The sequence below is a fragment of the Macrotis lagotis genome, chromosome 1 (genome assembly GCF_037893015.1).
Source record: "Macrotis lagotis isolate mMagLag1 chromosome 1, bilby.v1.9.chrom.fasta, whole genome shotgun sequence".
NCBI lineage: Eukaryota > Metazoa > Chordata > Mammalia > Peramelemorphia > Peramelidae > Macrotis > Macrotis lagotis.
The window spans coordinates 710802117-710819496 of NC_133658.1; the positions used below are offsets into that span (position 1 = coordinate 710802117).

At 34.4% G+C, this 17380-nt stretch overlaps 1 protein-coding gene across 5 annotated transcripts in view; it reads right to left on the bottom strand.

Annotated features, from left to right (window-relative positions):
- GPD2 (glycerol-3-phosphate dehydrogenase 2) overlaps positions 1–17380 on the bottom strand; it is a 205321-nt gene that overhangs the window by 93022 nt on the left and 94919 nt on the right. For all 5 annotated transcript variants that reach the window (XM_074215955.1, XM_074215952.1, XM_074215954.1 and 2 more), the window contains exon 3: positions 11023–11197. In XM_074215955.1, the coding sequence (XP_074072056.1) occupies positions 11023–11197 (175 nt within the window). The remainder of the gene's footprint in view (positions 1–11022; positions 11198–17380) is intronic.

Here is a 17380-nt window from a genome sequence, read left to right on the forward strand (position 1 = left end):
GATCTTGAATCAGTGGCATAAAGATAGGGTATGATTGTAAAAGATATTAAATCCAAACAGACAAACTTTAAGCTACATCTATGATACTATATTATTATTTCATTATGACCTGCATATGTGTCTACCAAGAGGTAGCTTGAGGACTAAGAAAACATTAAAGTATTCCATGACAAAGAAGTTGAGTTCAAACTCTTACCTTAAGGCACTTACTACCCGCATGACTAAAGTAATCTAGGCCAAGTCTCTGAGTCCTATTTCCAAAGAATATCTGGAGGTCTTTTCAAGTCAACAATCATCTATTAAACACCTACCATGAGCCAGGGACCATGCCAGCACTGGAGACATAAAGAAAGACAAAAACAGTCCCTGCTCCCTAGAAGCTCAGTTCAGTGAGAGAGATCACATGCAAACTACCATGTACAAAAAAAGACAGAGGCTGGATAAAGTGCAGGAAAAAATCCCAAAAGGAAAGGAAGGTACTAGTATTGAGAGAGCACAGGAAAGGCTTCTTGTAGAAAGTGAGATTTTAATAGAGACCTGAAGAAGTCAGAGAAGCCAGGAGGGTGCTAAGAGGTGGAAGAGAAGTTCAGACATTGGGGAAGGAGGGGAAGTCAATGAAAATGTCTGGAACTGGGAGATGGAATGCTTTGTGTGAGAAACAGCAAAGAGAATAGCGACAATGGATAACAGAGACATGGAAAGCTGTAATATATAACAAGCAAGCAGCAACAACAATAGCCAACATTTATTTAGCACTTATTAGATGCCAAACACTATGCTCGAAGTCTGGAAAGATAGGGAGGGTTTTAAAAGCAAATTCTCTAACTAAAGTTATGACCCTATGGTTAAGAACCAAAGGGTAGGAATGGGAAGCAAAGGATTCTTTTCTGTAGAACTCCATTCCCCTACTATGTCCAAAGGAGGGCTACTGTTTTAGCAACATTAAATCATGGTCTATGTTTTGACTTTGCATTTTCTAGCAGGAAGTTTATTAGTTTTAATGGAAATTTAATGTTTAATTGATTTAGTGCCTATTTGTATATCTATCTTGGGGGAAAAGGTCCACTTAATAGTAGAAATAAATTGAAATTGAAGATAGCAAAGAGCACATATTTTGCATACTTTTTTAGGATACTAGTGATTAAGTGAACATAACCAAAAACATCACCAAAACTCAATTTTTAAAGTTAAAAATTGCTGAGATTATTCAGTCTCTCTTCTATATAGGAACAAGAGTTCAAAGTATACATAAATGTTCTGTATTTTCCATTTATATTGACCCTTTAAAGAATCTGCATACTCAGCAACAGAATCAACAATCCAAACAAAGATGTTTCCTTATCTGAAATGTCTGGTAAATATGAAATGTAATTGGGGTCATAATTTGTAAGCACAATGCACTATAAATTTTAATTAGTTAATTAGAAATGCTAGAATAGCCCCTCACAGAGACTCAAGGTAGGGATTTCACAAAAGACTATTTCAATTTGCCAGTACTTTTGCTGATTAGTTTGTTAAATGTGGGAATGGAATTCCTGCAACTTTTTCCCATCAGGATTTTAGTTCTTTTTAATCTTAATCCAGCAAGGTATTTTTTTTTAAAAACTTCATTCTTCCCTAACCCAAATAGCAAGTCGTCATATTACTTCTTTGTTTCCAAACTATTGTTTTGGACATTTCTAAAAAATGTTCTATCACCTTGTTCAAGATTTCCTATCAATACTATACAGATCTTTTTTTTAAAAAAAAATGTAATATGAAAAAGTACATTCATCTTTCAGATCATTTAAGAGTTGTATGACCTGACCCCTGTTGAAGCAGCTCTCTGCCCTTTCTACTATCATCTCTTAATAATGGTCTAAATCTAGACAAAGTATTCTATTTCAAAGTACTCTACATCATTTCATTTAAATTTCACTTTCATTTGTGTTTACACCTTTGATTTATTGGGAAATTATAATAATTTCTTCCAGGGACTTTGACTTCCCACACCCAAATGACTCATGAAACTTGCATCTTGTCTTTAAAATAAATATAAAAGCCTGAACCAGACCACAGTTGTGGTTTGGGAAGAAGGCTAAGAAAGAAAGGAAAAATGTTAGAAAACTTTTCACCTACAGAATCGAAATCTTTGTCAAACCCATCTACTCACTGGTCTCCCCAATGCAACATTCCAACTCCTGTATTCATGCCTTTGCCAGTGTTATCCCCATATATACCAATGCAGAGTCCCAACTTCTTAGAAGGTTTAGTCAATCTTTCATAATCAACTCAGATGCTATCCCTTACAAGTAACATATCCAAATATCCCACTTTTTATTAACTACAATCAAATTAGCTTGTATTAACTTATCTATGTAAAGAGAAAAAAAGTAGTTTTGTGTTTCCCCAAACCAAAACCAATACTGAGGATTTTGTTGCTGATTGACATAGGTAAAAAAACACAGGAATGTGAGCTAAGAAGATCTATGACAATGACCTGTTTTCTTTCTTTAACTTTGGTTCTTTTTCAACTTCATTTGTATGTCAATCATAGAAGTTCCTGGAATACAAATAGACTTTGTAACATCAAACTCCTCCTGATATTTTTAGTGGGGTTTCCCCCAAAATGGATTTTGGAGTCACAGTACTCCTATAAATTATTAAATAGGAATTACATGGAATTTGTAACTAAATAAGATAGATACTTAAAACCCAAGACTTCAAATCAGCACTCGACTGATACAGTCAAAAAATTCAATTTAATCTTAGTTTTGGGTATTGTGGATGGCTTTTATAAAACTATCCTTAGATATTGTTTTGTTTGTGGATTAAAGATTAAATATGGTAATGCCTGCCCTTGAGGGAAGGAGGTTTCCTATGCCCTGCTCCTTTTGCTGCATAAATAGAAAACAGAGATGGCCCAGAAGAACTGGAACCCAGGAAACAGTAGGAGAGAAAAGATTTGTGAAAATAAGTAAATGTATCTTTTAAGGAGAATTCAACTTCTTGAGACCAGGAACTATTTTATTTTTATCTTAACATTCCCTACTTTTTTTTTTAGGGTTTTGTTTTTTTTTTTGCTACATGCTACATTCCCCTACTTCGGTTGTTATTGTTGTTTGTCCTTCATTCTCCAAAAAAAACCATGTCAAGGAGTGGCTAGGTGGTACAATGGATAGAACACCAGCTCTGGAGTCAGGAGGACCTGAGTTTAAATCCAGCCTCAGACACTTTATAATTACCTAGCTGTGTGACCTTAGGCAAACCACTTAACCCCATTGCCTTGCAAAAAACCTAAAAATAAATTTTAAAAAAGAAAAAACCATGTCATCAGGAAGGTGATGCCATGACATGAAAGTGAGTTGAATTTGAGTGAAGGGGTACTGTGCAAAGTCACCAGTTTCAATTTATCCTTTTAGTTGAGTGGCTAGATACAGATCTAGATGACTGGAGATATCTCTGAATGCAGTGTGAGATCTTGACTTTTTTATATCTAGGTCTTTTCCACATCACAATTTGACTGAGACAATTCCCATTCAATCTTTAAGGTTAAGTAAGAGAGATGAAGCAAAGAAGCCAAGAAAGTCAACTTCCAGAAAAGAAGAAATAAAATATTAATCACAAAACAGTAAGCAATATAATATCAAAAATAACTGACCTGGAAAACAGATCAAGGAGAGCATTATCTGGATTATCAAAAAAAATCATTACCTCTCCCACAAAAAAAGATCTAGACTCTACATTTCTGTAAGTTATAAATGAAAAATGCCTAAAATTCAAAGTCAGAGGCCAAAGCAAAAATGGAAAGGAATGAAAAATCACCTTCTGAAAGAAATTCCAATATAAAAACTCTCAGGAACACTATAGCTAAAATTCAGAGTTTCTAAGTCAACTTTTAAAAAATTCTAAAAACAACTACAAAGTGTTCAACCATCAAGGAATTATGATATGAATCACACAATATTTTGCAAGCAACACTAAAAAAGAGGGTAGAAATTGGAATGTAATATCCTAAAAGAAAAACAGATTACAATCTTACAACCAAGAATAACTAACCTATTTAACAAAACTAGGTATAATTCTAGAGTGGCTAGAGATGTAGAATGGACCTTTAATGAAATAGAACATTTCTAAGTTTTTGCTTGTCCTTCCTTTTCAAAGAAAATTAATGACATCATAGGATGATGGATAGACTTTCAACAAGTGATTGGATTTAACTGTGTCAAAGTTGCACAAAGTTATCAGCTTCACTCTGTTTCCAGAATCATCAACTACTGTGAAGGCCCAGAATGTAGAGTGGATCACCTTGGCATCTTTGATGTCTGTCCAAGCTCTAAGTGCTACAAGCTTCTCATGACTTGGAACAACTTATTCTCATTCATTCATTATGCCAGGGGAAATCTTCACATGCTTTTAGGTAGGCATCCCCCTAACTCACTGATGGGTTTGAGGCCTGTCAGTTACCTAGACACTGAAATGGAAACACAGGAACTAAGAGAAACACAGAAAGGTATGTACATTTGTATAATTGAATCAGAAGATAAGGAGATGTATTGTTTAAATGCTAATGGGGAATGAGAAATACATTTTTCTCAGAAACCTAGTATCCATAAGGATCATAGAGAAAGGACAGAGGCACTAGGGGTGATTTTTTACTCTTCTAATAGTTTCAGGAAAGTATCAAGGAAAAAGGAGAGACAGGAAACTATATGGGAAGAAAGGAAAAGAAATCATCATTATGAAATAGAATGGTTCTGTACACACTGTTCTGTGTTCAATAAATTTCAATTGAAAAGAAAGACAATTCACATTTGTATTGCACATTAAGGTTTATCAAGCACTTTTATAACAAGCTGATTATATAAAATCTCAAATTCCCATTTTCCATATTAAAAAACTGGGGCTCAGTTTATTGATCAAGACCTATTAAGCATCCACATCCAGAGGAAAAACTATGGAATATGAATGCAGAGCAAAGTATACTATGTTCGTGTTTTTAAAATTCTTTTATGTTTTTCTTTCTTTTTCATGACTTTTCTTGCCCTTAATTCTAATTCTTTTTTTTACAACATATGGAAATAAGTTAAATACAACCTATATCAGATTGTTGGCTGCAAAGGGAAAGGGGAGGGAAGGGTTAGTAGAAAAATGTGTAATTCAAAAGCTTGGAAAACGATGAATGTTGAAAACTAGCTTTGCATGGAACTTGAAAAACTAAAAAATAAAAAATAAATAAATAAATGGATAAATAGATCAGTAGATAACTAGATAAGTAAATAAATAGATAGATATATAGATAGATCAATAGATATAGATGATAGATAGATAGATAAATGAATAAATAACCAATCAAAAAATTGCCTGGAATCATAAGATTAGTGTTAGGATTCAAACTCAGGACTCTTGATTACAAATCTAGTCAAGACTGTGGAAAAGGAAACTGGGATCTCTTAGGCCAAACAGAATAAATCCAGTTCCCCCTCCCACATGAAAGCCTTTCAAATATTTAGAAGAAAACTACCATGTCCCTTTACCATGATCTCTTCAATGAGCTAAATATCCTCCATTCCTCCAAATCATTTTCAAACAGCATGAATTCAAGACCTTTAATATACTGATTCCTCTTCTCTCAAAGCAAACCAGTTTATCAATAGTATTCCTAAAATGGTGTCTACAGCTAAACATAGTATTTCACGTACAGCCTGATGGTACAGTATAGAGCCATAAGATAAGTTCCCCATCCCTGCCTCTCTCAGTACAGCTTAATATCATTGCTGTCATATCACAGAGTTTATTCATCTTCAACTTATGACCCACTGAAAAAATTCAGAGAATCAAGTAGCATTTTCTTTCTGACAAATCAATCCTGATTTTTTAACCATAAGGGATGATATAGTGAAGGGACAGGCTGAAGTGAGGGATAGAGAAAAGAAGAAGGAAGGCCAAGAGTCATGTTTGTAAAACAATACCTCTAAGAAGTAAATGCAGTGTGACTGCTGCTAGGGGAAAAAAAAACATAATTGGTTAGTAAAACAGCCCACATTCAAATATTGAAAAGATGTACTTTTTCCCTTCACTATGTCTCTTCTGGGTCCCCCAAAATCACACTGATCAGAGAGCTTGTGCACCCATGATATACAAGAGCTTTAATGTCTACTGGCCCTCCAAAACTTTGATGTCCTGAAAAATCTAATTATTATTGGTAACTTTAAAAGATCACAGTAATTTATTTTTGTCAAATGTGACTAAAGATTAATGGATACAATCAGGAATAATTTGGTGAAAACATATCAAAGACACAGAAAGCAAAATTTGTTGTTAAGTGAAGCATCAAACATAATAAAAGAGCAAATTCCATGAATGAACAGCAACAATGAACAAGTCATTAACCAAATGCCTATGATTATTTCACACTTCAGAAAGCTACTGATACAATCAGAAAATGCAGTAAAAGGATAAATATAGATTACCTTCAGCAATTCTTTGTACATTTTAATTACAAATTCTACTTTCCCCTGGAGGCCTACCTACCAACATTACGGAAACAAGCATGAAAACTGTACTTGTAGAGCTAAATGGATTTACCAACTACTTTAAATAAACCATAAAAACCAATATGGAAATATAACTTAGCTAATCTTTGGGTTTCTAAAACCATAACCAATGCACCTTAAGCTATTAAAAATGCATATCCTTTCCTTAGAACTTACTAATTAAAAGCACAACTTTTAAAACCCACACACAGAATTATTTACCAAATGACCAATGCAGCATGTAGAATGATAACACTTACAAGGTAACCCTCAACAAAAATTCCTCAATTCTCCCAATATTATGCTCATTAAAAATAACAAGAGAGATCTCTATAATTTATTCACCCCCCCAAAAAAATGATTCTGCACCATTTTAGCATTTGTTGTACCATTCATTTAACAAATTACTCTGATCGCTCATCAATATGAGAATTTATATTCCATGTTAGCATTTACTCCACTGTGATCAAAACCCTTCCTTATTCCTGCCTATTCTTTATGACTCATTTATTTCCTACCAAAAATTCACCATAGAAAGTTGACTAAACATGCTAGGGGGCATCCTCATGTTTGAATACTGGCTAACGTTTATGTAGCATTGTATAGCTTGTGAAGTATTTTTAAATTATTACTTTATCCTTGAAAGGAAGCTGCTATTGTTATCTCCATTTTACAAATAAAGAAACTGAGGTAGGATGAGGTTAAGTTATTTGACCAGGAATCATATAGCTAAAAAGTATTGGGATCTAGATTTAAACTTAGACCTTCCTGACTCTGAGCCCAGTACTCTATCCACCTAGCTGTTTTCTTCACAATGAATGGATTCCAGTGGACCACACTATCCAATGAGTTTAATAAATTATCACGTGAAAAATCAAGTTTCTGTTTTAAGGGACTTGATTTCTTTTCTGAGAACTTCATAATGTTAACACTTTGCTCCTCCAATGTCTTTCTGAATAATCAGTTGCATTTTATAAATAAGGAAGTAATGACAGGAAAGCTTATATCATTCACCCAAGCTTCTTTTTACTTAACTGTGTGACCTTGGATAAATCACAGTGTAGGCACATTTCAGTTTCTTCAAATGTAAAATGCAGGGCTTAGACCAATTAACTTTTGATTCTTTAAAATTCTAAAATTTATTATGCTATGATACCTAAACTTTAAAAAAGTTCTCCTTCAATGACTCAATATGGTATGGCAATGATCCTGTTTTCCTGATTGAGCTATCAATAGAATAAAAATTCTGGAAGGTACGACTAAGCTAAAAAAGCTTCTCAACATCTCCATTGACTGTGGAGTTATCACCCAAGACCCAATCCAACTATGTTTGGAGAGAATCATCATCAAAAGACTGGCAACGAAGTGTGTTGGGAAGTGTGGCAGAATGGAATTTTGTTTTATTCCAGCAAATCATGAAAGGCATAGAAGAGATGCAATCTATATCAGGGAAGAGTGCATCCATACTAATGGAATTGCAGATCTTGTAATACTGAAGGAAGGAAAAGGATATCACTGAGAAGAATGACAATAACTAAGGAATGACTCACTTTCAACAAAATCCTATTCTGAGTCTTAATAGCACTGAGGAAACTCTAGGATGTTCAACACTGTCAGTCAACAGTCATCTATCTATTAAGTGTTAGAGGAAACATGTTAAGGCACTACTAGGGTCCAGGACTATTTTAAGCCCTAGGAATATCCAGAAAGATAAATATATGGTCTTTGTCCTCCAAAAGTCTCCACATTCAAATGGGTTTGACAACATGCAAATAACTATGTACATAAAAGATCCATACAATGTAAATGGAAGGTATTCTCAGAAGGAAAGTGTGTGAGGAGGGAGGAGGGGCAGAAGGGAGACAGAAAGGCCTCTTGCAGAAAACAAAGTTTTGAGGATGGAGGGAATCAAGTTAACACAAGAACATGTGCTAGGAACTGTGGTAAGAGGTAGAGGAGAGGGAGTTTTTCATATGCTGTTGCTCTTCAGTCATTTCAGTCATGTCCATCTCTTCATGACCCCATTTGGGTTTTCCTAGCAAAGATACTAGAGTGGTTTGGCATTTCCTTCTACAGTTCATTTCACAGATGGGGAAACTGAGCTTAAACAGGGTTAAGAGACTTTATCAGGTTCACAGAACTAGTAAGTGTCTGAAGCCAGATTTGAACTCATTAAGATGATTCTTCCTCACTCTAAGCCAGTCAGGGGTCAAGTTGTGCAGGAGTTTAAATGTTGAAAAGAGTATTTTATATTTAATCCCCAAGGTATTAGGGGACCATAAGAGTTTCTTGAACAGAAAGATGATCAGATCTGCACTTTAGAAAAATCATTTTGACAGGTTAAGCAGAAGATGGGTTAGTGAAAAGAGATTTAAGGTGGGGAGGCCAACCACAAGGTATGAAGTGATATAGGCTTCTATCAGTGCAGTAGTTGAGTGAGTGGAAAGAAGGCTGCATAAATAAAAAAAAATTGACAAGTATTTTTTCTATCTATATGTAGATGTCTGATAGTCTAACACAGTGGGAAAAAAGTCAGTATATCCTGTATATAACTTGCTCATCCATAAAGTTTTATTGAAACAATAGACAAGCTATTTTAATTTGCTATTTTACTAAGAGCTCTGGCTTCTTTACTAAACCATTTAATAAACCCAAAGGCTGGCCAAATAAAATCATCCTGCAGGCCACATTTTTGACAGCCCTGCATTAGAAACTCCTCAAGGGCAAGGATTGCCTTTTGCTTTTCTCTGGTTCACCAACACTTTGCACTGTGCTTGATAAATAATAGGTACTCAATAAATATTTATTAACTGATACAACCTATATCTGACCCAGGACTTGAACCAGTTCTTCCTGATGTCAAGAATAGGCTTCTTGGGGCAGCTAGGTGGCACAGTGGATAGAGCATTGTCCTGGAGTCAGGAGTACCTGAGTTCAAATCCGGCTTCAGACACTTCATAAGTACATAGTTGTGTGGCCTTGGGCAAGCCACTTAACCCCATTGCCTTGCAAAAACCTTAAAAAAAAAAGATTCCTGAAACTAGAGATAGACAGTTCATCAATGAAACTTCTTAATACCATGGTGATCTAGAATTACACATTCAAGCTGACTGCAGTAGAATCTTATCAGCTAGTAGAAAAAATTCCGTATGTTAAAAAAAAAGAATAGGCTTCTTTCCACTATTCAAAGGTTGCCTCTTTATCCCTGTGCTATAGATGAAAAAAAACTAAGACCATGTTCACAATCTTACACAAATAAATATGGGAGTAATACTAAAATCTGAATACAACTTAAGCACTGTCTCCCAGAAGAACAAGAAACTTGAGATATCTATTGCTTCCTAAGTTTGTCAACAGAGCTCTCTACCTGCTAAATAAGACAAGCTTGATTCAATCTACCTCTCACTTTAGCACTGTGATCAGTGGTAACAACATAGATGAATTTTTTACCTTATTAGTGTAGGTAATCCCACTCAAGAGAGATATTCCTTTCACAATATAGAATACAACTTCTACAAGCTTTTTCATTATGGTAGTTCATTACCAGATCTTTCTATAAGTTCTCCATAGATAATCTACTCAACATATTAGAGAACTGTAACACTGGGGGTTGTCTATATGCTACTATTTTTCCTAATGATCAGCACACATTTTCTGGCCTTGTCACTATTGTCTTTCCTACCATTTTTGAAAAATTAATCACAATTGGTATACACTGAAGCCTTTTCATGCCCATCACGTGTCTTTCTATTGTCTTGTAGGGTTACTTGCAATTTTGGTTCTTCTGAAATTGTGATGTTAAATAATTCACAGTGATATAGTGTCCCCAAGACAAACTATTTAGAGAGGCAGGCAATTTCTGAAATGTCTTCTAGGGACAACTAAGTGGTACAGTATATAGAGCATTGGATCTGGAATCAGGAAGACTTGAAATCAAATGTGGGCTCAGAAATTCAATGACTGTGTGACCCTGGGCAAGCTACATAATCTGTTTCCTCTATTTCCTCTGTAAAATGGGACTAAGGATAATAATAGTTCTAACAATACTACTCCCCTAACCCCTTCAAGCCTGCTAAGAAGATTAAATGAGATAACAACTGTAAAATAGCATAGTGCCTGGTATCTAGTAGGCACTATATAAACATTAGTTAATATTATTAATATTCTTATTCTAATTGATAGTAAGCCTAGCTCATTGACCATTCAATGTCTATCCAAAATGTCCTTTTTATTCTTTAGTCTTGTCTAATCGTATGCAACTCTCTGTAACCCATTTTGGGATCTTCTTGGCAAAGACACTGAAGTGGCTTAACATTTCCTTCTTGAACTCATTTAACAGATGAGGAAACTGAGGCAAACAGACTTAATTGACTTACCTGGGTCACACAGAGTCATTAAATGTCTGATGATTTTACAAGCATGATAAGCAAATTTTACATTTGCAAATTATAGTTTGTGAAGAAATCAAATAGACATTTAGGTTACTCCCATTCATGGCAGGCCTTACCCCTAGTAACAGCATCTAATGCACAGCCCGCTCCTGTTGCTCCTCCACCAATAATAAGAATATCAAACTCAGTAGTATTCTGGAGACTTGCAAGCTGAGCTTCTCTTGAAGGAAGTTCCTTAGGTTGAACAGAATCCACAGAACAATCCGCTGCTTCAACGGAGACTAAGTTGACCTGAAACAGAAACAGATCATTTTTGTTTGGATACACCGAATCACTTTAAGTAACATATTAATAAAGCACACAGAAAGACATACAAAATACAAATAAACGCAACAGTCCACCATGGCATAGTAGGACAGCACACTGGACTCCATCTGGTCACTTCCTGAAATCTCTTTAATACTCTTGAACTCTCTGACCATCTCTGCCCCACCAGAAACTCTGACTGTCTCTGAAACAACTCTAGACTCCAATAGGAGACCTGTTGCCTTATCCAATGGAAGCAGACCTATACCTCCCTCCCTGGCCACCAATTCCAAATCATGTCCTAGTAATATAATCTACCACCAGACTCTCCCCCTTTTCAGTATACCTATTTGTGTTGATTCCCCCATCCCATCAGAATGGAAGCTCATTAAGGGCAGACTACCATGCTTGCTTACATTTGTATCTTTAGCACTTAGTAACATACCTGACACTTGGTAAAGCACTTAATAAATGCTAATTCTGAAAATAACTAATTATGCTTCCCTTGCCAGTTATGTGACAAGTAAGTAGCTTTGTCTTTATGGGGCTCAGTTTTCCTGTCTCTGAAACTTACAGTGTTTCCTTAACTGGTTCAATAATAGCAATCAAATTTTATCCTTGTGAATCTCAATTTTCTATCTATAAATTGAGGGGGTAATAATATTTGCACTGTTTATTTCATGGGACTGTGATATAAAAAATACTTTATAAAGCAAAAAAAGTACTAGATTAATGGAAGACATTAGTAATAAGGTATATTCATGTCAAAGCAACAAGCAACCCTATTTTAAAGAAAGTTTTTAAAAATTCTAAATATTGGGGAGTATGGAATAGTGTGTCAGAACTGTGGATAAAAATTTAGGTGCAAACAAGATATAGAGAGCATTACAAAATGTATAATTGATAATCTTTATTATATTAAATTTAAAATGCTTTGCACAAACAAGATCAATGCAACCAAAATTACATAGAAAACTGGGGGGGGGGGGAGATTTTATAGCCAGTATCTCAAATATATAGAGAATGGAGTCTAATTTATAAGAAATCAAGTCATTACCCAACTGATAAATGGTCAAAGGATATGAACAGGCAATTTTCATGAAAAGAAACCACAGCTATGGATAATCCAGGGAAAAAATGCCTCTAAATCACAATTAGAGATATGCAAAATAAAACAATTTTGAGGTACCACCTCACACCTATCAGATTCACTAATATAACAGAAAAAGGAAAAGATAAATGTTGGAGGGAATGTGGGAAAACTTAGACACTAATGTCCTGATAGTGGAACTGTGAATTAATCAGACCATTTCGAAGAATAATTTGCAATTATGCACAAAGGGTTATAAAGAAGTACATAGCCTTTGATTTAGCAAAATCACTACTAAGTATGTATCCCAAAGAGCTTTTTTTTTTTAAATGAAGCGGAGGTGGGGTGGCTGGGTGGCGCAGTGGATACAGCAGCGGCCCTGGAGTCAGGAGTACCTGAGTTCAAATCTGACCTCAGACACTTAATAATTGCCTAGCTGTGTGGCCTTGGGCAAGCCATTTAACCTTAAAAATGAGGAGGAGGAGAAGAGAAGGACCCATTTGTACAAAACCATTTATAGCATGATGAAAAAATACTATAGAGCTACAGAGAAAGAACTGATGGTATCTGAATACAGACCATAGCATACCTTCTTTCCTTTATTTGAACAAGTTTTCTTCACAAAATGACTAATATAGAAATATGTTATATATGATTGCACATATATACCCTACATTAGATTGATTAGCATCTCAGGGAAGAGGAAGGGTAGGGAGAAAGAGAGAGAATTTGGAACAAAAAACTTTAAAAAAAGAAACAAATGTTAAAAATTATTTTTACATATAATTAAGGGGATCTTAAAACATGATTTTTCTTTAAAAAAATCTAAAAATTTAGACTATGCTTACATAGTGCCAAAACCACCAGCTTTAAAGGAAAATGCTTGCCATTAGTTTTGTCTGATAAATAGACAAAATTAATGGTTAATATTTTCCTTTCAAGCAAGTACCACAAAGCATGCCAGGGCAAGTATGAGGGAATAAACTTATTAAGACAAATCTAATTCAACAGAAAAGAATCATAGGAAGATGCTTTGGACATTAGGACTCAAAAGGAAGAAAAGAGAATGATATTGAGATATCAGTGATATCATGAGTTCACTTCTGGGATCATCACTACCTAGATAATGAGCAACATAGGTGAAGCTGGGAAGGAACTCCACTGAGGTTAAGCTGTTGGTCAGGATAGAAGAATAGAGATGTTATGATTATCCCCAATAACTAAGCTTATTTATACCTAAAGAGAGTCCAAGAGCTATCAGTGCCTTCTAAATATTGGTACTATAGGATTAAGCCTGCCTGTGCTAATTAAAGTTGTCTACATAGTAACAGATAACTGGTTCAGCAAAATATTCAGTTAATCAGCTGGATGTTCTGTTATCATGACTTCCAAAGTAACTGTCTTAGTACCTTTGAAAAGCACAGTGGTACAGTAGCCAAGACCATTGGATTTGAAGCCAGAGGACCCAAGTACAAATCTAATCTGTCATTACCTTTATGACCCTGGGAAAAAAAATTATTTAATTTTTTTGAACCTTTTAGTTTCTTCATCTATAAAATTACAAACTTAAACTAGAAAGCTCTTATAGTATCTTCCAGCTCAACTTCTATGACTCTTTGAATCCCATGAACCTCAAACTGTGATTCTTTTATCAATAATCTCAAATATGAATCAATTTAAACTATTTTTGGCAATCTGGCCACAACTGAAGCAGAACAACAATTAGATTGTGTTCAAAAAAAAGAATATTAGAAATATTAGAATGCTTTATAAGATTTCTTAAAAATCATTATTTATTTTCTCACTCTTTTTTATTTGGGAGGAAGGGACAAGAAAAAAATGCCCAAGACACTTTAATGTCTCCAGGTTTACTCATTTTTAACTTGGAAGTGCCTACTCAAAACACATATATGTTTTGCATAAGTAACGGAAAGAAGCTTTGCCTTGTAAAAATAACTGAACTCTACTACTTTTTAAATTTTTTTTTACAAAATTGAAATATATGAAATTACTTTTTATTTATGAAATTTAAATATTTTAGTTTAGCATAACAATAATTTTAAGTTTTTCTCTAAAACTAAAGCAAAAGTTCTTAAAACCTAGGGATCTGTGAATTTATTTTATATTTTAACAAAATAACAAAGAAAACCAATTATATTGAAATTAAACCATTGTTTTATGCATTTAAAAGAATTCTGAATAGGGGAGTCTACAAACTTGACCAGAATGCCAAAGTCATCCCATGACATAAAAAAGGGTTAAGGCTCACTATTCTATAGAAAGGTGAAAAACTGAAAAATTATATATTCTGATGTCTACCAAAAAATACAATCTTTTTTTTTAGGCACCACATTTTTGCTGTACAAGGATGTTCATCTTGAACTAGGGCAGGTGCCAGAATTTACCATTATTTAAAGACAATTATGATCTATTCTTGCCCCCACCAAAAAATTAAAACAAAAACCAGAAACAGAATACTTAGCTCATGAATTATACTGAGTAGGATTGCTAAATGCATGTATCAAGCATTTAATTATTCAGTGGACTTAAAATTTCTTTTAGTTCATCAAAATTACCCTAAGCACAAATTATAAATGGCTTTTATTTCTTCATTATTGCCTTAAGGACCACAACACAACATTCTGAATAGCTGCACTGATCCTTAAGTCATTGGTCAATAAGCCATACCTAATAAATGCATCTTTAGTCTCACTTCAGAGTAATGGAGAAAGGAATATACCACACTCTGCTAATCACCAAAGAGGAGGTGATTTTTTAAATTAAATTTTTTAATTTCTAATTATTTTTTAAAACTATTTCAGGAAGTATCATTTGAACAACACCAGTTAAATGCAATTTCTGAGATGAATACTTATCCATGAGATAAAACAAAATATGCTAATTGCTCATAAAAATCTTGCTCAAAGTGTTTTACTAATCACTTTAAGTTGTAGCAAAATATGATCATTAATCAATCATTTGAGGTGTGAGATCAAAAAAGACCCTCATTCATGCATCTGTCCTGATAACTTTTTATTGATAAATCTCCTCTATCTCTGTCTAAATAATGAATTCTCCCAGTTATTGCTTTCAAATACCACAGTGGTTGTCATCTTCTTTATCCTTAATATATTTTCTTAGACACACTTGTATAAGAAATAAGTGTAAGAACTATACCAAGATTTAGCTGACCAGTATGTATGGCTACCACAAGCCTAATTTTCCAATTAAGATATTAAATTCCACTACAGAAAACACTTTAGCTAGAATGCTAGAATCTAGTCCAAGACAATTGAGATTAATGGATATATTAGAATTGGGGAAAAGCCTACCACATTACCCAGAGTCTATTCCTACAGGGCATATGTTTACTCTTTGGTGTTTGGCCACTATACAGTCTTCTCTTAGTCATAGCTCTATTGATGACGATTAGGTTTGGGTTATATCTGTTCTTTGCCTCAAGAACTATATGGCAGTTTTCTAAAAATTATGCTATCATACTTGTGATTTAATGACATAGGCTAATATGTCCCAGTAACTTAAAGTCAAATAATCTTGTTTTTATACAAAGCAGTAAGATTATGTAGTCTACATAAAAATACCAACATTTAGAGAACTTCCAAGTTCATGATTAGATGCATTTCTCTGTAATAACAATACAGTACATAAGTTTAAGGTAAATAAGTGATACCTCCCTTACTCCTAGTAGTTATGAAAACTGCAACAAGGTCTTAACTCCAGTGACAGGATCCTAAGAGGTCATATATCAGGATGTTCCATATTTTTTTAGTCGGATACTTAAAGATATTTGTGAGCTCACTGATATGAGGTAGACTATGATCCGTCCATGTCTGCCTATCCTGTTCCATTCTTGTATTTTCCCATAAATTGGCTGCAAGCTATCCAAATCAATGTACTAAAGAATCTTCCCCCACTATTTCTTTACATTACACAAAAAAACAGTGAAATACACTGGGCACCCAAATGTCATTTCTGTCACTTGCCACATGAACAACCTACTCTCTTCAGTCATATAATTGTCATGAAATATTTTACCCTGATTCTTTTTATTTTTAATTTTTCTTCTTCAAATAAAGATTTATCCACTTCCTCTCTCCCAGGTTCCCCTCTTCTCATGCTCCCTCCCTACTAAGACAGAAGGAAAAACAAAATCCCCATTAAAAACATATGCAATAGGGGCGGCTAGGTGGCAGAGTGGATAGAGCACCGGCCCTGGAGTCAGGAGTACCTGGGTTCAAATCCAGTATCAGACACTTAATAATTACCTAGCTGTGTGGCCTTGGGCAAGTCACTTAACCCCATCTACCTTGCAAAAACCTTAAAAAAACCATATGCAATAAAAAAAACACTGAATTTCCCATATTGGCCCTTTCTCCACCAAAGGAGGAAAAAGCCTCAATCTGATCTCTAGGCCATCACTTTTCTGTCAGGAAATGAGTAGCCAGCCTGTTTATAATGAATACTCTGGAATCAGAGTTTGTCACTGTGTTCATCAGAGTTCCTAAGTCTTTAAAAAGTTGAATATTGTTATTATTGTATAAGTCATTCTCATAGCTTTATTCCCTTTATGAATTCATAAGTCATCCCAAGTTTTTCTGAAAATAATCCCCTTCATAATTTCTTATTGCAATGTAGTATTCCATTGTTCCCATATACCATAATTTGTTCAGCTATTTTCCAATTATGAGCAGGCAACCCCCTCAGTGTCCAATTTATTGCTATGACAAAAAGAGTTGCTACACTTTATTTTTGGTACCATATGTGTCCTCTTCTTTCTTTAGCATCCTTGGGACAAAGGCCTATTAGCATTATCTCTAGATTAAATGGTATGCAAAGTTTAATAATTTGGGGGATATCATTCCAAATTATGTTTGGACAAGCTCAAAGCTATACTAACTACACCAACTATAACATGTCATTTTTCTTTTTTGACAACTTTGCAAACCTGATAAGTATACAGTAGAACCTCAAAGTTGTTTTAATTTGCATTTTTTTAATTATTAATCATTTAGGACATTTTTCATATGACTCAATAGCCTATATTTCATTCTCTGAAA